The sequence below is a fragment of the Gracilinanus agilis genome, chromosome 4 (genome assembly GCF_016433145.1).
Source record: "Gracilinanus agilis isolate LMUSP501 chromosome 4, AgileGrace, whole genome shotgun sequence".
In the NCBI taxonomy this organism is placed as follows: Eukaryota; Metazoa; Chordata; class Mammalia; order Didelphimorphia; family Didelphidae; genus Gracilinanus; species Gracilinanus agilis.
The window spans coordinates 391,819,615-391,843,531 of NC_058133.1; the positions used below are offsets into that span (position 1 = coordinate 391,819,615).

Below are 23,917 nucleotides of genomic sequence, written 5' to 3' on the forward strand. Positions count from 1 at the left end.
ACACTATTATAACTAAGTAATAAACCAACATGTATAGGTTTCAATTATTAATTATAAGACAAAAATGACAGCTATAACCAATAAAAATTAAAATTTTGCCATCATTGGTTCATTTGAATCTATATTTATAATATATATATATTAAAATTTTTTATATATTAACATTTTATTTTATTGTGTTTTAAATTCCAAGCTAGCTTTCTTCTAAAATTAACCTTTTCATCATTTCTTACAGCTCAGTGGTATTCCATCACAATCCTATATCACAACTTGTTTAGCCATTCCCCAAGGATGGGTATCTCCTCAGTTTCCAGTTCTTTACCACCATAAAGAGAGCTGTTATAAATATTTTAGAATATATAGATTCTTTTCTCTAATCAGGTTGGGGAACAGACCTAATATTGATATTGCTGGGTCAAAGAGTATATACAGTTTTATAACTCTTTGATTACAATTCCAGATTGCTTTTCAAATCTCCCTGTATACCAGTCAAGTTCCAATATCTTTGTGGTGGGAGAGATGAGAAAGGACAATACAAACAAGTTCCTTAGGGTCAAATAACATTTATTTGGATCCACATGATAAACAACTAATGTGCATCTCCTCTTTTGAAATGGACCACATATGCATAGCATCGTGGGGGAAACTATTTCTTTATTTTTCCCTCCTCTATACCTTTATTTTCTGTCTTAGTAACAACTCTCAGACAGAAGGACAAGGGCTTGGAAGATGAGTTTAAGTGACTTTTAAATGATTTTCTCTGGCTCACATAGCTAGGAAGTTGGGGGGAAAATTTCTTAAGTTTTATTTTATAGTGCTAATTGGTAATTTTTGCTGTTCTCCTCCCCCTCATATATACATACATATATATATATACACACACACACAGAGAAAGTAATCTCTTGAGCTATGGACTATTTCCTTTTTCTCTTCTATTCCCACATCCTGGCATAAAGTCTTGAACATACTAGAAAATTAATAAATGTTTGCTAAATCGAATAAAAGTGGTGATGAATCCTAATATTAGTATTAGCCTTGATTTTATTAATTATCCTCGTTCCAATGGGCCAGTGGCTGCAAATATTTTAGAACTATATCAGTTTACTTTGCTAGGTTCCAAGTTTCTTTAAGCCAATGACCAGATTTTTTCTTTTTGATGCCTAGAAACAATATACTTTGTTACTTCCTGGTTCTTAGTCACCACACTCTCCAAAGAATTAAATTTGAGGAGCGCCCAAAGGACAACAGAGAGGGGTGTGGGGTGTGAGCCTATTCATCAACTCAAAATTGGACAGAACTGCCACACAGGTAAGTCCTGATTAGTGCAAATATTGGATCCCCTGAAATGGTTGTATGTATTCTAATTCCCAGTATTCAAAATTATAATTATTTATCATATGCTAAGTGGTTCCAGCTCAATGAAAAGAAGCAGTGTGAATTCAAATATTGGGAACACTACAGGTAATGCAAAGTGCATCTTCATGACAAAGACAGTTAATGGATCAGCTGTTTAGTGAGATTGGACTCAATGTCAAGAGATGTGGAGAAAGACCTTCCATGCTTTGGATAGAGCTCCTCCTAGAATCTCTTTAAGTTTAGTTGAAGCCATAAACTTGGCCTTTGAAGAAGTACAAGTCATCATTCCAGAAGGCATTTGTGTTTTTCCCTCCTCCTTTTTCTTTCCTTTTTTCTTTTTTTTTTAAACCTTTACCTTCTCTCTTAGAATCCTTGTGCAAAGTGTAGGTCATCTAATTTAACTCATTACTTGCCCTGGGCCTGCAAATTCTCCAAATAAGACAATTCTTGGGCTTCTCCTGTCATCTCTTAGAATTTACCCAATAACATGGTGTTTTGTCCTACTTGAATGAAGAAGCTCTGAAACTTTTGGTTGAGAGAATGCCATATTGTGGGAGGTAGGAATGGGAAGGACGGGCCATTATTCCATCTCTCTCTTATTGCGAGGATCATGCTAAATTTAAACAATAATAGTGTTAAATTTATAAATAATATAAATAATAGTGTTACATTTATAACAGGAAACATGTTCCTGGTATACAGAAAGCAGGAATTTACTCGGAATGTTACTTGAGGCTTTTATCTCTGATTAGCTGGAAGATCTTTGATGCTTTAATACGTTATTAGAATAGCTGTGGGAAAAGAGAGCCATTACTATACTGTGGTTGGAGCTGTAAATTGGTCCAATAATTTTGGAAATCAATTTAGATTTATGCTAAGGAAGTGATTATAATCTGCACATTTTGACTCAGAGTTTGGGCAAATACTTCCCAAAGATCAAGTATACATATATCAAAATACTCATAGTAGTATTTTCTTTGGGGTAGCAAAAACCTGGAAATTATATCTGTGCATATTGTTTAAGAAATAGATAAATAAGGGGGCAGCTGTGTAGCTCAGTGGATTGAGAATCAGGCCTAAAGACGGGAGGTCTTAGGTTCAAATCTTGCCTCAGACACTTCCCAGCTGTGTGACCCTGGGCAAGTCATTTGACCCCCATTGCCCATGCTTACCTAGGAGCCAATACACAGAAGTTAAGGGTTTAAAAATGTAAAAAAAAAAAAAAAGAAAAAAGAAATAGATAAATAAGTGATGGTACCTTAAAACTACTGCACTATAAACAGTGATGAATATGAAGAATACAGAGAAGCTGGGGAGGCTTTCATGAACTGAGGCAAAGTGAAAGAAGCAGAACTGGGAAAACAATATGCACAGATAGAGCAATGTCAATGGAAAGAACAAAAAAATTGAAGCCAAAAATGATGTCATTGTAAATAAGAAAGACTGACCTTGAAAAGAATATAAAACTGTGTTTCTCTTGCTTTTCTGCAGATTTAGGGGTATATATGTGTATGTGTGTGTGTTTGTGTGCACATGCAAAAACTCTTGGATTTGATAGATGTCTTGGTTTTGCAAAAATGCTTTTTTTCCCCATGTGTCTTTTTAGTTCTTTGTTATAAGGGATAGATAGCTCTTTTGATAGGAGTAGAAGAAGGGGCATACTAATAATGAAGATATTAATTTTTTAAACAAAAATCTTTCCATATTGGGGAAAAAAGAAATAGTTTTCCAGGATAATTTTAAAAGAATACTCTTTTCTATTATAGTTTTGTCATTGAGAGATTAGTCTAGATAGCCATTTATTTCAACATCTTGATAGGTAGGGTTGGTTTTTTAAAAATGTAATACATTTAAAATTATGAAGTTTTCAGGAAACAAAGTTCATGTACCATCACACACAGTGGTGTTCTGCTTTATTTATTGTGATTGAGAGATTCGTTTAATTTCCTTCTTTTTGTTCCTGACTGGCTTTGGTTAGGACTAAAGTAAAGAAATATGTGGGAAAACAGCAGAATTCTGTTTTGGAATCATAAGAATTTCAACTGTCATTTTAAAAGTACTGTCAAGAAAATGATTTCTCTAGAATAAACTAGCCATTAGTGCTTGAGACATTTTATAGTGCAAAAGAAAAACTTGTGGATAGTTCTTTCATCAAGCCCCAAATGGCCCTTTTGCACCTTCCCCCAACTGCTTCTAATTCTGCCCTGCTCTGGCACCAATAATAATGATAGTTGACATTTATGTGTTTAGATGTTAAGTTGTTTATAAGACACTCAATTAGCAAAATATGATTAGCGTCATTTTCCTTTGTCATTTCAGTTTGAGTGGAAATTGGTCACGTCTACAGCTGATTAACAATTCTTCTAAAACATTCATGAGATTTGCCACTAGAGAGCTGAAAGTGTGTAATAAATAGATTGTCTTTTGCTTACACAAAATAATAAGTAATTTATAGTCTTCTTGCACAGGATCACTGCCTCTCTGTAGATATTTAGCCACCATTATTTCAAGTAAATTGGCCATATTAAGTCAGGACCGTGTCAGTTTTGGACCATGTGTTCCACTTGCATCTTGGGTCCTTTTTCTTCCCATATCACTACTGTTCAATTATTTCTAGATCAAGTAATGTTTTAGAAATATTTATTTTCCCATTTGGGAGTCTTGCCTCTGGCTATCCATTAGATTTGTAATCTTCTCTCTGTTTCTAAAATGGATGTGAACAACAACCAACAAATTCCTGTTTCTTAGGAAAGAACCATAAATACACTGAAAAAAGAACGTATGGATCTGATATTATTCACTTATTTGATGAATAATCAGTGTACCTAAAAAGGCAAGTGACCTGAGCATAACCAGTGGGGATACAGGAATGTTTTCTTCTCTGAGTGGCCAATCATTAGGAAACCACATCCTTCTGTTTTCATTTTTCTTATTTTGCCAGTGGACTAATAGGATTTTATTTTATTTTTTAAACTCTTACTTTCTGACCTAGTAACAATTCTAAGACAGAAGGAAAAGGGCTAGGCAAATGGGGTTAAGTGACTTGCCCAGGTTTTACATAGCTGGGAAATATCTGAGGCCATATTTGAACCCAGGTTCTCCCAACCCCAGGCCTGGCTCTTTATCTACTGTGCTATCTGGCTGCCCGTAGGATTTTAAATAGGAAATTTTCTAGAAACTGGGTTCTGAAATTTAGGAAAGGTGTTTGATAATAGTCTTGTGCTTTGATATTGTGGTAAGAAAGAGAGATTAGAGAATCTGTGCATTATGAGAAGATAAATCTCACCTGCTATAACACTGCATTTACCAACAAATAGCAACGTTTTGGGCCAGTCCCCAAAGTATGATTTAGCTTTTGTTGTCTTAAATTTTCAATAAAGTCTGAATTTAGAATCTAATTTCCTAACATGACACTATTTAAGATCACAACCACTGCTACCTGTTTTGGCTCTCCCTACCTTTCTATCCCCAACATTCATGGGATTGCTGGTAGAATTATACCCCTGTGTGCACACATGCTCTGATGGTGATTTTCCATTAGTACCTGAGTCATCGTTATTCCAGAAAGTTCTTGGGTCAGTCTTAGTCAGGATGTCGGCTTTATTACCCGGCTCTTTCATCTATAAAACACAAGGAAGAACAACATAATGTGATACTATGATGTCTCAGATGCCTGTACTGCTGAGGTGTTTGTACTAGATGATATTGATTCAATATGTTTGTAATATATGATATTGATTCCAAGATGGAAAGTAAGAGTTTTAAGAAACAAACAAAAAAATTCCCTTACCTTCTGTCTTAGAATCAATCAGTTTTAAAGTAGAAGAGCAGTAAGGGCTAGGCAATGGGGGTTAAGTGACTTGCCAGAATCACACAGCTAGAAAGTGTCTGTGGCCAGATTTGAACTCAGGAGGATGAGTCTTGCGTTCTATCCATTGTGCCCCCTAACTGTCCCTTGAATTCAGATTATCTGACTCTGACTCTAATACCCTTTTCTTTCTGCCATATTGGAGTAATCTGAGCAAGTGCTCCCCTTGCAATGATTCTAGTGGCTTTTGGGTGAGTGATAGAATTTTTAGGTTTGTACTTGCTCTGCCACAATGTATCTAGATCACATAACATTTAGTAAAGAAGTGGCTAATATTTGGTTCATCTAGTAAATTCCTTCCTCTTCCTCTCCCACTCTGGGAGAGGAATTCTTCCCACCTGTTTTAGTAGACTCTTACAAACTTCTCCATGGTGGGGAAACTATGGGGCTCAATAAAGTGGGCACCATGTCTTGCTCCACAGAACGCTTCCAAAACTACATGGTTCACTTAGCTGTTTTTGGCTGCCTGTATCCTCATTCAAACAAGGACAGCAGAAATTTGGTCTGGCAAAATTAGAGTAGGGTCAGCGGTCACTCCTCTGCCCTCCTGGGCACTGCCAATAGCTCTTTATATGAGTTAGAGCTAATTATTTATCCTTCCTCAATTGCATAATGCTTAAAGCCCTTACAACACATGGTGTAGATACAGAACTTGGCAGACTCAGTTTTCGCCCAGAGGAAATTATAATCACATGGAGTAAGGTTAACTGAAATGTAGGTGCTAAAGAAAAAAATGCCCACTTGAAATACATATTTCTTTTCTTGGCTTTTTTGTTTCCTTTTGTTACATTTTTCAGCTAATTTTCATTTTTCTGTGATTGCTAAAGATCATGGGCAGAGCAATTTGAGAAGTTGCAATGCTAAGTGTTTGAGGCTTCTTCAAGTGAACTATAGATACTTGTTTTGTTTTTCCAATTCTTATTACTCTACAGGATAAAGATGTCATGAACTAGGTAGTCAGGCTACTTCCTGCTCAGGGTAGGGAGGTAATAAATAAAATATTGCCTTATTAGCTGTGTGATCTTTAGCAAGTCACAATCCACTTCTCTGAACCTCAGTTTCTTCATCTTTAAAATGGAGATAATTATTGCATCTACCTCACAGGATCAAACTAAATTATATATGTACAGTTATCCCTTCCAAATAGCAGTTTCAACATATCATGGGTCAGCAGAAGAACTTAAGTGGGAATTTTGTCGAAGCCACAGATGACATGTGAAAGCCAGTAGATGACACAGAAAAAGTTTAAAAACTCTGAAATGCATACTTAACCAAAATTTACAATAAGGTACTATAAACACCCCGCAAAAGAAAAAGAAAAAAATTCAGATTTCTCTGGTATGAAGGGAAGGCTGAAAATTTTACTAGGATTTTCCAGATTGCAGTGGTGGTGGGAGGGGGTGCCTCATCTGTAACCTCTGTGATACAGAAGGGATTATGGTACTTTATTTTTAAAAAAAAATTTTAAACCCTTAACTTCTGTATATTAGCTCCTTGGTGGAAGAGTGGTAAGCATGGGCAATGGGGGTCAAGTGACTTGCCCAGGGTCACACAGCTGGGAAGTGTCTGAGGCTGGATTTGAACCTAGGACCTCCTATCTCTAGGCCTGACTCTCAATTCACTGAGCTACCCAGCTGCCCCCTATGGTACTTTATTTTTAACATTCATTTATTTTCTAAAAATCTCTTAGCTTCTGCTTTAGTATCAGTTCCAAGATAGAAGAATGGTAAGGGTTGGGCAATTGAGATTAGGTAACTTGACCAGGGTCCTATAGCTAGGAAGTGTCTGAGGCCAGATTTGAGCCCTATTCCTCCCAACTTCCAGACCTGGCACTGCATCCACTGTGCTACTTAGCTGCCCCCATGCATGTAATTTATAAAACGTATATTGCTATATAAATGTGAGCTCAGCCAATTAACATTTATTAAGGGGCCAATATGGGCTGAGTACTTTGCTAGGCACTGGTGATAACAAATACAAAAGTGGGACAACCTCTATTTTCCAGGAAGTTACATACTAATAAGGGAAACAACATGTTCACAGATATATAAATATAGGATATATGCAAAATAATGCACAGCGATTTGGAAAGGACCACTTAGAAGAATCAGAAAAGGCATTGGAAAGCAGATGGGACTTGGGCTGAGCCTTGAGGGGAGCCAGAGCTTCTAAAAGGTGAAGGTGAAAAGGAAAAATATTCTAGGTGTTGAAGATGGCTTGTACAAAGACATAGATAGAGGCGGGAGCAGCCATGTCAGGGACCCATAATAGCAAGTGTGTCAGATGGACAGAATTGTAGAATGTGTGAGGGAGAGTAATATGTCATTAGCCTGGAAATATAGGTGAGAGTCAGACTGTGAAGAGCTTCATATGCCAAGCACAGGAGTTAATTTTTATTTTATTATTTTTTTGGAAACTCTTCTGTTTTAGAATCACTATTAAGTATTGGTTCCAAGGCAGAATAATGGTAAGGGCCAGGAAATTGGGGTTAAGTGACTTGCCCAGGGACACATAGCTAAGAAATATCTGAGGTTAGATTTGAACCCAATTTCTAGGTTTGGTTCTTTATTCACTGAACTAATTTTTATATTAAAGGCAGAAGAGGGAGATGGTTGGATCTATGCTTTAGGAAAATCACTTTGATAGCTGTAAGAAGAATGGATTGGGACAAACAGACACTAAATACAGAGATGTTGTATTGTAGGTACTATGTCAAAAATAGCCTTTGACATGGGGGAGCTTATATTCTAATGGGAGAGACAACATGCAAGCAATTATGTACAAACAAGATACACTGAAGGTAATCTGTACCATTATATTGGAAGTAGCATGAAAACTTGGATATAATCTCAGAAGGAAGGCACTAGCACTGAGGGGAAGCAGGAAAGACCTTTTACAGATGACAAGATTTGAAGTGAGACTTAAAAGAAGCCAGGTTGGTCAGCACCTGAGATGAGAAGGAGCATTCTTGGGATGGGAGACAGATGGTAAAAAGGGAATAAAGTCTGGAAATTGAGTATTGGATTGGAAGAAGAATAAGGAAGCCAGTGTCACATTGCATTATAAGTATAGATAGGGTAGTGAAGTATGGAAAGATTGGAAAGGTACAAAGATGCCAAATTGTTAAGGGCTTTAAATGCCAAACTGAGAATTTCCTGTTTGACCTCAGAGGTATTAAAGAGTCTTTGGAATTTGTTGAAGAGGGAGGTGGCATGGTTAGACCTAAATTTTAGGAAGACCAATTGGCAGTCAAATGTAGTCATGGATTGAAATGGGGGAAAAACAGAGATGCTACTTAGAAGATTATTACAATAGTCCAGACATTAGGTGATAAGGACCTGAGCCAAGATGGCAACTGTGTAAAAAGGGAGAAGTTGGATTTATACAAAAGACATGAAAGTAGACTAGACAAGATTTAGTAACAGATTGGAAAAGGGCATTTGGGGGTCAGGTATGGTGGGTGAAAGAGGGGAGTTGAAGATGACACTTAGGTTTCAAGTTTGGGTGCCTTGAATGGGAGGGTGGTGGTAATAACCTCAAGAGGAACAGTAAAGTTAGAATGAAAGGAGGGTCTTGGGAAAATATAATGAGATCACTTTTGGATATGCTAACTTTAAGGTGTCTATGGAACAACCAGTTCAAGATGTCCAACAGCAATAAAACATGGGAGCCTGGAGGTCAGGATAAAGGATAGGCTAGATAGAATTGATTGTAGGATCTTCTGTATCAAGATAATAATTGAATCCATGGGAGCTGATGAGATCAAGCAAAATAATAGAGAAGAGAAAAGAAGAAGGTTCAGTTTAGAGTCTAGGGGAGCACCCCTGGTTAGTTGTTGGAACTTATAAGATGATCCAGCAAAGGTGACCAAGGACTGGTCAGACAGGGATGAGGAAAACCCAAAGAGAATAATGCCATGAAAATCTAGAAAGAAGAGAGTACAAGGATTGTCAGTGTCAAAAACTGCAGAAAGGTCAAGAAGAATGAGGATAGGATAAGGGTGGGGACATACTTGAGACCATCCAGAAGGGTATTGTAATATTTCAGCCAAAAGGTGATGGTGAGGGACTCTCTCACATATCCGCAAGGTGCCTGATTAAGGGACACATAAAACATATTAAGCAGACCTGATTTTTATTTAAAAAATCAATGACACAGGCTTCACCTGACACTTGGTCCATTCATTCATTCGACTATCTAAATATTTTATGTACTGGACACTAAACAGAATCATTTAATTCCTGGTTGAAAGCTTTGAAGCTCTGTAAATGGACAACATAAGTGATTCTGACATCTACCATCATAACACTTATAAAAATATCCCATAATAAGAGCCTAAGCCCATAAAGAATAGCATTTTAGGACTATAAAGGGACATTGGAGATCATCTATTCCACTCTCTTGTTTTTCAGATGAAAAAATTAGAGATCCCAACAAATGATATGACTTGTTCAAAGTAATATAGCTACATTTTAGAAAAAGTACATATAGTCAAGTAAATTAGGCTCTTTATACTTGGGAAAAGGCAAATCAAAATATAGGCAATAAATGTTGGGATTTTTGTTAGCAATATTTTGCCTTAATCTCTGATGAATATGCAAGCAAATGACCACATAATAATAACAGAAATGAAAATATACACTTGCATTTATCTTCTCTGCATTTATTACTAACCACAATGCTCAACACTGAGAATAAGCAAATAAGAATTATAAAGCTGAAATAAATTATATTCTTAGGACTAGGGGAAGTCATTCTTGGAAACAAGTCTGGCCTAGCTGGATAGTAGGTAACTATTAGCACTACATTTTTCTGCCAATTGAATCACACATTTCCACGCACAGAAAAATACTGAAAAGCACAAACAATAATCTATTGAAAAAAATTAATGGAGCACAACGTATGAGAGACATTAAGTAAAAGACAATGTGGTGTAGTTGATAGCTTTCTGGTTTTGGAAATAGGAAGAGTTCAGATACAAAGTCAGGCTCAGATATTTATTAGCTGTGTGGCCATGGGCAAGTCACTTCATCAGTTTTCTCATTTGTAAAATGGAGTAATAATAGCACCTATCTTACAGAGGAGTTGTGAGGATCTACAAAATATGTAAAGGTCTTTGCCAGTTTTAAATATGTTATTAACCTTAAAATGCTATATAAATGTGAGCTATTGTTATCATTATTATTATATTCACCTTCAGGTCTAGTTGTTCTGATATACATAATCCTTTCTGGAAACCACTCTAAAATCTTTTCCAAACTCATCTATCTACAGAGACATACCCTCAATTCAACAGGCACAGAGGCCTCTCTGTGTACAAACACCCTCATTGGGTTTTCCTTCAACCAATCTAAGAAGTCCTGTTCAGACAAATGCCTAAGACTTGGGTCTTGTGGTACTTGGGGAAAATATGGGTGTATATAAGAGAAATAGACAATGAATGAGTGACTACTGCTATTCTAGGACTGAGTTGAAAAAAATTTCCAGTGCAGGTCTGTATAGGGAAAAGAAAAATCTAGTGGATGCTTTTAATTACTACAAATGAAAAATGTCACTTGGATTTCCTGCCCACAGACACTTATAGAAAGGTGTTATAGATCTGGAAAAAAACAAAAAGGAATTTGGGTATAAGATTATGGGTACATTAGCCCAATTGAAAATTTGTTTCCTTGTTAAAAAAGATAGTTCAATTATGCAGTTCTATATCCCACTGAGGTTTATTTTAGGTTTTGTCTCCATGTTATAGGATTCCTCCAGTAGAAAGTCAGTTCCCTGAGGGCAATGCTTGTTTCATTTTTATGTTTCTATCTTCAGTACCTAGCCCAAGGTCTCTTGTGTTTAATCAATGCTTATTGAGTTGAATTATTATGATTTAAGTTTTCTGGATACTATATCTTAATTTATAATTATTTATTAAATAATAAAAAGTGAGCCAGAGAAAAAGAAGGCAACAGAATGTTTGACCAGCCTCCTTCCTTTCTTAGAGCCAACCCACCTTCTCATTTTGGAATCCACAGAAAAAAGTCCCTATTTCCTCCCAGTACTCCAATTTATGCTCTTTATGACCTCCCTTTTCCAAGCCTCTTGAATGGAGCACTCTAACTCCACTCTGGACAAGAAGGGGATCTTCTGAACAAAATCATGAGACTTTGGGAATGGCTACATGATGTGCAGGTCCACTTTTCTTTATCCCACTATTTTAAGAGCCTTGTTTACAGATAAGCAAAAAGCTTTGTCTCTTCCCTTTTCAACAAGAGGATGGGGAAAGAAATAAGCTTCAGTTTTAATAAATGTTTTTTTTTTTCTTTTAAAGTCCAAAGGTTGTCTTGGCTATCAAAAAAGGAGGGTATAGGCTAATGTTAAACTTTCACAAAATGGTTTAATCTATACATTTTTTAAAATGGTCATGTCTATGTTGGTTGCTTACTGTTTTCCTCATATAATGGGACAGAACTCTATTAATTGGTCCAGAGTTCTAAAAGCCTCTTCAAGATTTTGGCTTGTCTTTGGGCTTGCAAAAAAAGTGGTTCCTGCAAAATCATTTAAAAAGTTGGCCATCCTGAGAGTCCAGGATGCTAAGCTAATTTTTTACAAAGGATCCCAGATGTGCTGGAGGATTCACTACAGATCCAGCAAATGTTTTCTTTATTTCAGTTGCCTTCCTTAATGTCTGATATGAAACACATGTAGAAAGGATACCTGACAGAAATAAAGTGCATTCTTTGCGTGAGCAAGAAGCTCATGGATGCATTTTTTATGATGACTAGTGATGCTGGTAGATTTCCATCCAGACTGGATGACTTTTCTCTTTTTTTTCTTCTTATTTCTTTCCTTCTTGTTTAGGAAAATAAATTGTACATTTATAATGATTTTGTTTTCCAGCATATCTTCACATTTCTGTGGGTTGGATCCCAAAAGAAATAAGTATGAGAGCAACCTGGGAATAAAAACTATGTGACTTGTGGAATAATAGATGGTTTGACTCAGTATTACATTCTAAAAGTTATAGGTTCTAATCTATATTGGTTACTTAAGCTCATAATTTCTGGGAAGTAATTAGTATAAAAACTCTGGTCTTTTAGAGAAATTTCTGGGGGGAAAAATCCAAAAGGCCATTTCAAGTTTATATGATACTTATAAATCTTGTGTCCTCTAGGAAGCCTTCCCTTATTACTTTGGTCTACATTAATCTCTCTCACCTTTGAATTATAGCACTTACAGTTTATACTACACAATTTAGTGAATAGTCTTCATGAGAGGCAGGATGGTTTATTGGCTGGAGATGTGGTCTTTCATTTGAAAAGATATGGGTTCAGGTCTTGCTTTTGACATATACTAACTTTGTGACTATGAGCGACTAATTTAACATCTCAATATGGCAGGTAACTTTCTAAAATTATAAATTGTGGAATAGCTGGAAACGTTCATGAGTTCCTTTTCCTGGTAAAAATTTTATGCCCACACTAAATATAAACTATATCATGTGTGTTAGTCTTATCTCTCCATTAATTTGAAAGTTCCTTGAAAACATGGACCACATATTCTATTTCTATTTTATCCACCAGAACATAGTTCTAAACACAACACAAGGTCCTCAATGAAATATTTGTTGATTAAAATTGTATAAAATTTGGGGAGTTTTAATAATTTTTTAAATGGATAGATTTTCTTTTTACTAAACATACTTCCCAATAAAAACCCAAAGAAATTCTTCATAAAGTATATTCCCTGAAGACATTTAAGCAAGACCAAGCTTTGGGATTCCTTCTAGTGCAAAGTCAAGTATTATTCTGATGATCCTTCCTCCCTCATACCCCCATCCTAACAATAGGTTTAACAAAAAGGCTTCTGAGCTAATTCAATGATAAAGAAAAGTTATATTGTCTCTTCTCTTTAAGTGAATCAAGAGTCCATTTTCCTTTTCCTTACCTAGGAATCCTTCCCAAGGTCAACAATCACTAACCTCTTGTATATGAATACCATATTTTTCTGTTTTGTACATATTATATAATGTAGGACTATGGGAAATAGCTTGTTGAAATCCAGTGACATACAACATTGAATAGGGTGGTAATATGGTCAGAAACTTTAGGGAAACCTCTTTAGCAGCTGTATAGAAGAAAGATTTTAATGGGAAGATGCTCAAAGTAGATGGCCAATTAGGATGCTATTACAATAGTTCAGGCAAGAGATAATGAGTTGGACCAGGCGACAAATGCAAAAGATGATGTAGAGTTAGAGGTGACAAGATATGGTAACTGATTGGATATGTGAGGTAAAAAAGGGTCAGGAATCAAGGAAAATACTAAAGTTCCAAGCCAGCAACTGGAGGAAGGGTGTTGTTATCAACAGACACAAGGAAGTTCAGAAGAGTCTAAATTTTTTGGGGGTGGGAGTGGAGAGGAAGGAAGATAGTGAGTTCTATTTTGGAAATGGTGAGTTTGAGATACCTTTGGATATCCAGTCCAAATTCAGAGTTGGCATTCAGAAAAGAGTCTAGGATTATATATATATATATATATATATATATATATATATATGATTCAAATACATAGAGATCTTAATTAAACATGTGAGTTCTGATGAGGTCATAAAGTAGATTTTAGAGAGAGACAAGAAGAGAGACCAGGACAAAGAAATGAGGCACACACATAATTAAGAGGAGGAACATAAATGATGACCCAGCAAAAGGAGACTGAGGAGTGATCATACTGGTAGAAACAGAACCAAGAGAGAATAATGTCATGAAAAATCAGAAAGATTATCAAGGAGGATATGGTGGTTGTGTCAAAATATGCAGAGATGTTGAAAAGGAAGATTAAGAAAAGGCTATCAGATTTAGCAATCAAGACATCATTAGTAACTTTGAAGAAAGATGTTTTAGTTGAGTTGACATTGGAGACAGGTTTTAGAGGATGAAGAAGCAAGGAAGGATCTTTTGTATTCTTTTGGGAAGGAATTTCCTTTCTGAGTAAAATTGTGTCATTTTCAGCATTGGTTTTATATATATATATACATATATATTTGTGTGTGCAAATATACATAGTTTTAAAATAAATATATATTTCAATTAAGCAATTACTTTCTCTCCTTTCCATCACTCCATCACCAAAAAGAGAGAAAAATAAGATCCTTGTAACAAGTACTCAAACAAACCAAATTCCCATATTGCTCATATCCAGAATTATCTCATTCTGCAAATCTAGTTCATCTCTTCTCTTTCTGTATATTTTTGACCAAGCCCAATTGCACTTCCAGACTTAGTATTGTTAAGTAATATTCTTCTAGTATGTAGATGAGACTAGGTGATCATAGAACTATTGGTAGATTTGTGCCATTTCACATATATTTGTTGTCCTTTAAGTTTCATCTCCAAATGGTATGAAGATGATATCTAAGTTATTCAAATAAGTTGTTAATAGCAGTTATGAGATTTAAATGAGGAGCAGAATAGTTTAGTTGATATATTTTGCATTCAGGAAAAATTAGGTTCAAGTTATTGGCTATACCCCCATGACTTACCTCCACATAGAATAATAAATGATCTGGATTTGACACGTACCCAATTCAATCTTCAATTAGATTTTGTTTGAATCATTCCTTTTCTCATCACTTGGGAATCATTACACAGGAGCTTATTTTGTAAGTGTAAGACCAAGAAGTGCCTGTGTAGTCAGAGGGGAAAGGAGGACTCAAAGCTTCCTTTGTTTTTGGAGGACACTCTTGTAGGACCAGGATTAGTTTTTCCCCAAGTTCTACTGATTAGACTGGATTGTTTCTTTAATGATGTTTCTCCTGCTTAAAGGCAATGAAAGTCCACTTGCCAGGACAACACACTCTGTGGGGATTATTATCTTCTGGACATAGTAACTGGACACTGCACAGCAAACAACATACGCCAGATAAGGTTATTCTCGGTTACTCTCTTTCTGGAGCAGAGGCCTTCAGAGAGACTAATGAATTACAAATTGCAGACTTCATGTGTTGTAATCATTTTTTATTCCACTTGAAAAAAAAGAAAACCTGGGATTTAAATAGCATTTATGCAGAAATAGCCAAAAACACTTGTACCGCTCCAGATTCATTTCTAATCAAGCAGATGCCAAACTAAATTGGCGCACTTTTTGCCTTAGTATTATACAGCTTTTTCTCAGATCTCCCTCTGCCAGAATTTTGCTGGAAAAACAAGAAAAATGGAAAATTCTGCCAAAATTAAATAGAGGGGAAATGGAGCCTATAAAAGCATTATCTTTGTAGAAAACAGGGGGAAAAAATCTTGTAACAATTTTAATTGATGTGATGGTTTCTAAAAAAAAAATCCAATATGGAAGTTCTTATATCTCAGCCCAGTGCTCCTCTATAAACATGCCTATATTTGAACATTGGCAGGCTGTTTATTGTTTATTATGGATGGGGGTGGGTCAAAGGGTGGTAGAATACAAAAATAAAAGATGGGAATGCTTTATGCAAATGTATATATTTTTCAAAAGAGCAAGATAACAGGATCATTTAAGTCAACAATACTGTAGTTTTAAAACACATACACACACAGCTCTATATTCTGTTATAACGCATAAACAGGATTAAAATGTAGAAGAATTAGTAGCCAACCCTAACTCAGTACTTAGTAGTCAGATGTATATTCAAACTGTGGGTCTCAGAGAAGAACATTAAGAACTTGGAAACAACTTTGAAAAGAAGGCCCCAAATGGTAAGATGATTTAAGTGTTGGAAAAGAAGATCAATAAAGATAGGTAAAATGAACTGTTATTACTGAGTCCAAAGAGAAAGTAGAGTGATGACTTAACTACATTCTTCTTATTTGTGGGGGACTGTTGGCCATCTGTACTGAGGACAGAGCAAGAGCAAATGGGCTTCAGGGATTTGGGTAAAACCCAAGAAAGTCAGTAAGGACTGTTTAACATTAAAATGAACTACAGAGGGAGGTTATGGAATCTCTTTCTCTAGAGACTTGAGAAATAAAATAGATTCTGTGTGGTCCTGCCTGAGGCTGTAAAAATGAACTAAGTGAACCCTTATAGTCCCTTTCAGCCCTAAGTCTTTCTGATTTCTTGTAGAATGGCTTTTTGAAGCCAGGGTGTCTAGAAGAACTCAGTGACCAAGGCAGCTGAATCAGAGAAGGCAGGGAGAACTAGACTCTTCAAAGGGCAAGATGGCTTCCCTCCATATACACTTATGTTTTATAATCATTTTGCCATTTGAGCTTTATAATAAATGTGTTAGGAAGGTACTATAGATATTATCAACTCTGTTTTACAAATGGTAAAATTGAGACTCAGACTGGTTAAATTCTCTCTCAGGATCCTAGCAAATGTTAGAGGCAGCATTTGAATCTAGTTCTCCCTGATTCCAAGTCTAGCAGCCAGTTGAGCAGTTTCTTAATTATAGAACCAGAATGATATTCAGTGATTGTCTAGTCCAACTCCTTCATTTTCTAGATGAGGAAACTGAAGACAGAGATTAAGGAACTTGCATGTCACAGTGACAGTGCTTAGATATGAACCAAGATCCTCTGACTCCCAAACTGGAAATCAGAAGTTTCTTTCCATCCTTCTATATTGCCATTTTGCTTCTTTATTTCTTTTATTTTAAGACCCTTATTTAGATATATTAGTTATATAGGATCTAAGACACAAAGTCAAGGGTTAGACAAAGAGGGGTTAAGTGACTTACCCAGTCACACATCTAGAAAGTACATGAGGCCAGTTTGAACCTAGGTATCCTAATTCCAATCCTGGTGCTCTATCCATTGTACTACCTAGTTGTCCTGCCATTTTGTTTCTGTTAAAGAATAGAAAAATAAAGCTCTAGTTCAATTTACAAAGAAAAAGACGCTCTTCTAAATCCAGTGAAATATATCTGAAAGGAGAACTTTGGGGAGGAGGATGGTAGAGAGACAATTTTTTTGTTGTTAAGAAAAACTTTTTTTTCTCTTTATATAAAAAAGAAATCCCCAACTGCCTCTTCTTTTCCTGCCTTGTAGCTTTCAGGAAAATGAGTATCTGCAACACTTTAAAAAAAAAATGTGATTGGGGGCAGCTGGGTAGCTCAGTGGATTGAGAGCCAGGCCTAGAGACAGGAGGTCCTAGGTTCAAATCCGGCCTCAGACACTTCCCAGCTGTGTGACCCTGGGCAAGTCACTTGACCCCCATTGCCTACCCTTACCAATCTTCCACCTATAAGTCAATACACAGAAGTTAAGGGTTTAAAAAATAAAAAAAAATGTGATTTATTTCATTGTTGACTTTGAGATCAGAAACCTCAACCATACCAGTCCAAGGTCATGTGCATGAAAAAGCCCTATATATGTGCTATCTAAAGATCTTATTATTCTTCATTTTATCTATTTGTATTTAAATGGATGGCAAAGAAGATTTAGCGCTAGCAGGTTTGCCCCAAAATAGGGGATGAGTAAACTAGGAGGGAGGAATTTCTTAGGTTGGGAATTCAGTGTGAGAGAATTTAAAGGCTTAAAGTGCTATGGACTTCCAAAGCATATTACACAGTGTTTCATGCATTCACTCCTGAAACTGCTACTATAGACAATTGTCTCCTGTTTTAGCCATTAGTTGTAGAAAGGTGACTTGAAGTGTTATTAATCAGTGATCTTCCCTAGGCAACAGCTCTGGAGCAAATCAAAACATATTTTAATTCTCATTTGGAAGGGTATTTCCAAGCATGAGATACCTAGTGTTGCAAATGGCCATTTTCTTTACTTGTTGAGTCCAATTCTTCTCTCTCATATGCCCAGGAGGGTACTCACTCCTGGTTGCTAAGGAGATTTAGTTATTAATTGTCTATTTTCAACTCTTTCACTCTAGGAGAAACTATGGGCTAGAATTGTCATGAATCAGTTATAATTGTAGTAGTAATTGTCCAGTGATTATAGAATTGAACTAAAGGTGATTCCTTTTATGCTTAATATTAGATTTGTATACCCCTAGAGCTATTGAACATAAATCCAATTAGGATGATAAAAAGTACAAAGGAGTCTAAGAGGTAGCAGGAAGCCATTCTTGCCAGTCCGAACAGTGACTCCACATGAGAGAATTCATTCATTCCTTTTGTGTTTGCAGGAGTGCTCCTATACATAGAGCATTATGCCATGTGCATGTACACAATCTATAACTCCAAGTGTCTTACGATGACATCAGGTGACCCTACGTTCTCAAAATCTGTGTCATTCAAATCAATTCTTCCATACTAAAAAGGCTTGAAAAATAGTCTCAGCAACTGACTTAGATATAGTCTTTCTGAAGTCAAGCCTAAATAACTCATTGAAAATCTCATCACCTGGCAGTTGGTCATAATGTAATAATGAATTATTTATTGCAAACCATAACAACCTATGACTGAAAAATGCCTAAAAAATGATTCTCAGTCATGAGCGAATCCCTTCTGATTCTATCGCTATAGTGGCAGAGAGGTGGCAAAGGAAGTAGAAATTGCCCAGAAGTATGCTTTAAGTATAAAATCCATGTCCATTAACCAAATGAATCGAGACATACATCTAAGGGAACTGAATCATATCAAACTTTTTACTATATATTTTACTATAATTTTTATTATAAAAGAAGCAAAGGATGAAAGAGAGTTGCAGCCAAAATGGAAGGATGAGGGGGTAGCTGGGTAGTTCAGTGGATTGAGAGTCAGGCCTAGAGACGGGAGGTCCTAGGTTCAAATCTGACCTTAGACACTTCCCAGCTGTGTGACCCTGGGCAAGTCACTTGACCCCCATTGCCTACCCTTGCCACTCTTCTGCCTTGGAGTATTGGCTCCAAGACAGAAGGTAAGGATTTTAAAAAAATGGAAGGATGATGCCCTGATTCTCCTTGAAGAGGTAAATAGAGATGAAGCTTGGTGTGTATGGGGGAAATATTACACTGGTATTTTTGGTTTGATCCGGCCTCCTATACATTTAACATTGTGAATATAGGCAAATGAGTAAAACAACTTAAATTGCCTCAATTTTAAAAAATGGCAAAAATAATATTTCCCTTCAGGGTTTTATGGGGCTCAAATTGTAAACTATTTCATAAAATTTTAAGTGTTATATAGATGTTGATTATTATTATTATCAAGGAATGGCATGATGTAATATCAATAGAGAACTGAGTTTGGAGTCAGGAAGATCTAGGTTCCAATCTTGCCTTTGCCACATAATTAATGTATAACCATGGAAATGTCACTTAACCTCTTGGTGTCCCCTAGACAAATCCCTAAGACCCTAAATTGCTGATCTGCTTTAGTAGAAAGTCCTCACATTTGAAGTTTCCCATGAACTCAAAAGTAGATGTTCCTCCCATTGGTACTGATAACAACAACAACAATAATGTGGGTGACTTTATCATGTATACCAAAGTGACAAGATAGATCATTTCATGGGACAATTGGTCATCTCATATTGTAGTATTCATGTAGAACATTTACTAAAAGACCACAATGAAGTAAATTTCTCTTTAAAATGTTACAAGAGGGTCGTAAAAGCTTTTAGACATCTCTTGGAAAAGATCACGTAGCATATGGAATATAAGCCTTTTGCTAGTTTTTCACCTTCTAGATTTGAAAAACATGATAAGAGGTTTGTTTGTTTGTTTTGAAATCTTGGCCAAGCTCAATTCTCTTATATAAGATGTGGACAGAATCTACAAATTGCCAAAGTGGCCATCAACACTTAGAGACACATAGAATTTTGGAACTGGAAGAGATTTGGGCTAAATAATCTCTTCAAATGACAGGAATCAGATAGGGGCCTCTGCTTTGGCAAAGCCAGCTAGCTTAAAGTATGAGGTAAGCCTCTATTCTAGCATCAGTTATACTCAATACTATATAAAGAAAGGGGATTTCTGACAGTCTGTGACTACCTGTCAGAAATTCATACCATATTAGAATTTAGGAAAATGAAGAATGGAGTCCAAAAAATTGATTTGTAGGTTTTTTAAGTTGGGAATTTAAAAAGATAAATTCCTTCATATTATTCCCCTAATTCATCAGATTGGTTTTGAGCCCTATAAAACTTCCCTGTAGAAAGTGAGTGGTGATGGTTGTAGAATACTACAAACACTATTAGACTCAGATGTCTTTATTGTTTGCTGTTGCTTAATCATGCCAGACTCTTTGTGACCTCATTTGGAATTTTCTTGGCAGAGATATTGTAGTGGTTTGCCATTTCCTTCCCTAGTTCATTTTACAGAAGAGGAAATTGAGGCAAATAGGGTAAGTGATTTGCCTATGGTCACACTGCTGGAAAGTGTCTGAGGCTGGATTTGAACTCATAAGGATGAGTCTTCCTGATTTGAGGCCCAGAGCTCTATCTTTGCTATCCCCTTCTTTTTAAAACATTTTTCTTTGTTATAAGGAATAATTTTCTGCATAGAGGAGGAGTGAGGGATATATTCCAAAAAGAATGTGAAATAAAAATAAAAGGTATAAATAAAACCAAGATAAATTTGACAAAATCTTTCATATAGTAGAAGATGTTCTTTATTCACCAGCACAGAAATAATCAGTGCTTTTAATGAGCACAACTGGGAAAATAATACAGGTTTCTTTTAGGAAGAATTTTTCAAATCTGGAGCAAATTAGTGTAAAATTTTTTTCGGATATCAAAATGCAATGGATTGACTAACTCACAAAAAGTTATTTTGAAAATAGGGAGAGAATATAATTGGATACAGAACAAATCCCTTGTATTAAGATAGAAGACACTGAGGAATTCTGAGATCTGGGAATTCCATTACTCAAGATGAACATCATGCATCTTATTAGCTAATAGTCTAATGGGATTTTTAGAATTCAGCCTTTTATCAACAAAGTTTTAACTCGTTATGGCCGTTTCATGGAAAATAAAGTCCTAAATACTGTATTAAGTCTACTAGAAAGAGCAGAGTTGAAATAAAAAAATTCCTTCCTTACAAGAATCATAAAGAAGGATGCCATTGAGCACAATTTATGGGATAGAAAAAATGGTAAGAGAAGGGGAGAGTTTCAGTTATGTTAATCACAGATCTACAGTAGCAACGCACATCTGGAATCCAAGTGATCCCATCGGCTTTGAGGCCTCTGGGGGTTGGCCATCTGGCACAAAGGGAATCTGGTGAAGATTTCACAACCATCAGAAAAAGGCAATGAGTGTGTTTGCTTGGAGGTGAGGGGCCTGGAGAAGAGAAGAGAATAGACTCCCTGATTATTTATTATTCTCTGGATTGATATATAAGTAATAGCATGGCATGAGGTATTCACTCACCCATCTCAGGATAAAATGCTCTGAGGATAGAGACATGAAGAAAAATTTTTTTTCTTGGGCAAACTACTTAATCCTCTAGGTCTAAAGAAAGTTGAATAGGGTGATCTCTGACGTCCCTTCCAATTCTAGAAGGAAGATCTATGATGAGAAATGAGTTTGAGCAAATTTACAGAATCACAGAATTTGAGATGGGAAGAGACTTCATTGGCCAGCTAATCCATCCTATTCACAAGTGGCTGTCTAGTTTCTGTCTGAAGAGCAGAACACCTTGGAATTCATGGGCAGGAGAGCCATACATGGCTACATACAAAGATGATCATACCTTTGCTCTTGCCATCAACCATAAATGCACCAATTCTATGCTCATGACTTCTGTAATTCCCTTATCTGTACTACCTATACTTTCCTCCCTCCACCATTTTGACCCTTTGGTGAACTAGTTCAACTCTATACCAGCCGAACTCCTCTTGCATCCTAACTTTATTTTATTGATAATTTTGCTCTGCTAGGCTTCGGGTTTGGATCACTCTCACTGTCTCATATCTTTGGTCCTATATACATACTGCTGAACAAAGGTGGAGAAAGTCACAAAACAGAATTGATTGAGCCTCCTATAAATTTATGTAACATAATCTCAACTAGACCTCATTACTTTAGGGCAATTCTTTGATATTTCCTTAATTAACTCACTATCCCATTCACTAGAGTGAATCTTCCAAACTTTTTTTTATCACTTCTCAAACTTCCTATGGGTTCCTCTTTTCCATCTTTCAGCTCAGAGCCTTGCCCCACATTTTTTATTGTTCAGTTGTTTCAGTCATGTCCAACTCTTCATGACCCCATTTAGGGTTTTCTTGGCCAAGATACTGGAGTGGTTTGCTATTTCCTTCACCAGCTCATTTTACTGATAAGAAAACTGAGGTAAATAGGTTTAAATGACTTGCCCAAAGTCACACAGGTAAAAAGTTTCTGAGGCCAGTTTTAAACTCAGGTCCTCCCAACTCCAGCCTGGCTCTCTATCCACTAAGCCACCTAGCATAGCAGCCCCTTCCTTCATTTTCATTGGCTGTCTCCCATGCCTGGAATTTTCTTCCTCTTCATCTTTGCTTCTTAGCTTCTTTTTTAGTCCCTGATAAAATTTCAATTTCTATAGTAAGCCCTTCCCAGTCCCCTTTAATTTTAATTCCCTTTCTTTGTTGATTATTTCCACTTTTCTTGTATATAGCTTATTTGTATGTAATTTGAATGTTCTATCCTCTTTCAGATTCTGAGCTCCTTGAGAGCTGGGTTTGTACTTTGCTTTATTTATTTATTTTTTAAACCCCCAAGGCTTAGCTTAATGCCCAGCACACATTTACTGATTGACTGGTTTCTGAGACAAAATAAGCCCATCTTAGCATTTAAGACTGATGTCAAGGAGGAAATTCATACCTTCTGACATATTTGTAATGGAAACAGAATACTATATTAAATGAGATATGTTCCTCATCCAACAAAGTAATTCTTTTATCTCTAATAATGATACCTCAAATGATTTCATATGTGTTTTCTAACCCAGTTAGGAAATGAACCAGGTACATATATGTTAAGGAAACTGCCCTTAACACTTCATTATTGTTAATGATATTATTTTTAACCATAATTACATTGCCTTCTTGTTAGCAAAGAAAAGGTACCTCCTTCTGTCTGATCAGCTTGACTGAAAGTTGTGGTTGTTTCCAGGATAATTCAGTTCTTTAGCCATCTAAAGATCTGTGATAGTCCACTAAGAATATATTGAACAATGCTTTAAAAAATAAAAATATCAGTAACAACAAAGTTGTTACAACAGTTTAAAGTTTATAAACACACTTTTCATGTTTCATTTCATCTGATCCTTACAGCAACCTTGTGAGATAGGTCCAATTATTATTCCTATTTTACAGCAAAGGAAACTAAGGATAAGATTGATGAAGAGATTTGTCCAGGGTCCAAGAGATAGTAAGTGAATTAAGCAAAATTCCAATTCGATCTTTTTTTGCCCAGGCTATCATTCTTTATACCATGCTGCTTCTCCATAAGAGTGTCAAGAACCTTAAGAGTTCTAATGGAAATAAAGGAGCATACCAATGGGATTATTGTATTTTTTTAAAAAGTAATTAATACCTTCTTCTCAGCTGCACATGGCACATTCACAAAGATCGACCATGTTATAGGGCATAGAATCATTGCAAACAAATGCAAAAGAGCAGAAATAATAAATGTAACCTTCTCAGATCATAATGCAATAAAAATAATAATGAGTGAGGGCACTTGGACAGGAAAATCAAAAACTAATTGGAAATTAAATAATATGATTCTTCAAAACCAATTGGTCAAAGAAGGAATCATAGAAACAATCAACAATTTCATTGAAGAAAATGACAATGATGAGACATCCTACCAAA

At 36.0% G+C, this 23,917-nt stretch overlaps 1 protein-coding gene across 1 annotated transcript in view; it reads right to left on the reverse strand.

Moving 5' to 3' along the window:
* The window catches only part of SGK1 (serum/glucocorticoid regulated kinase 1), a 164,202-nt gene that overhangs the window by 39,242 nt on the left and 101,043 nt on the right, over positions 1–23,917 (reverse strand). Inside the window, exon 3 of the mRNA XM_044677026.1 lies at positions 4,901–4,976. Coding sequence (XP_044532961.1) covers positions 4,901–4,976 — 76 coding nt within the window. The remainder of the gene's footprint in view (positions 1–4,900; positions 4,977–23,917) is intronic.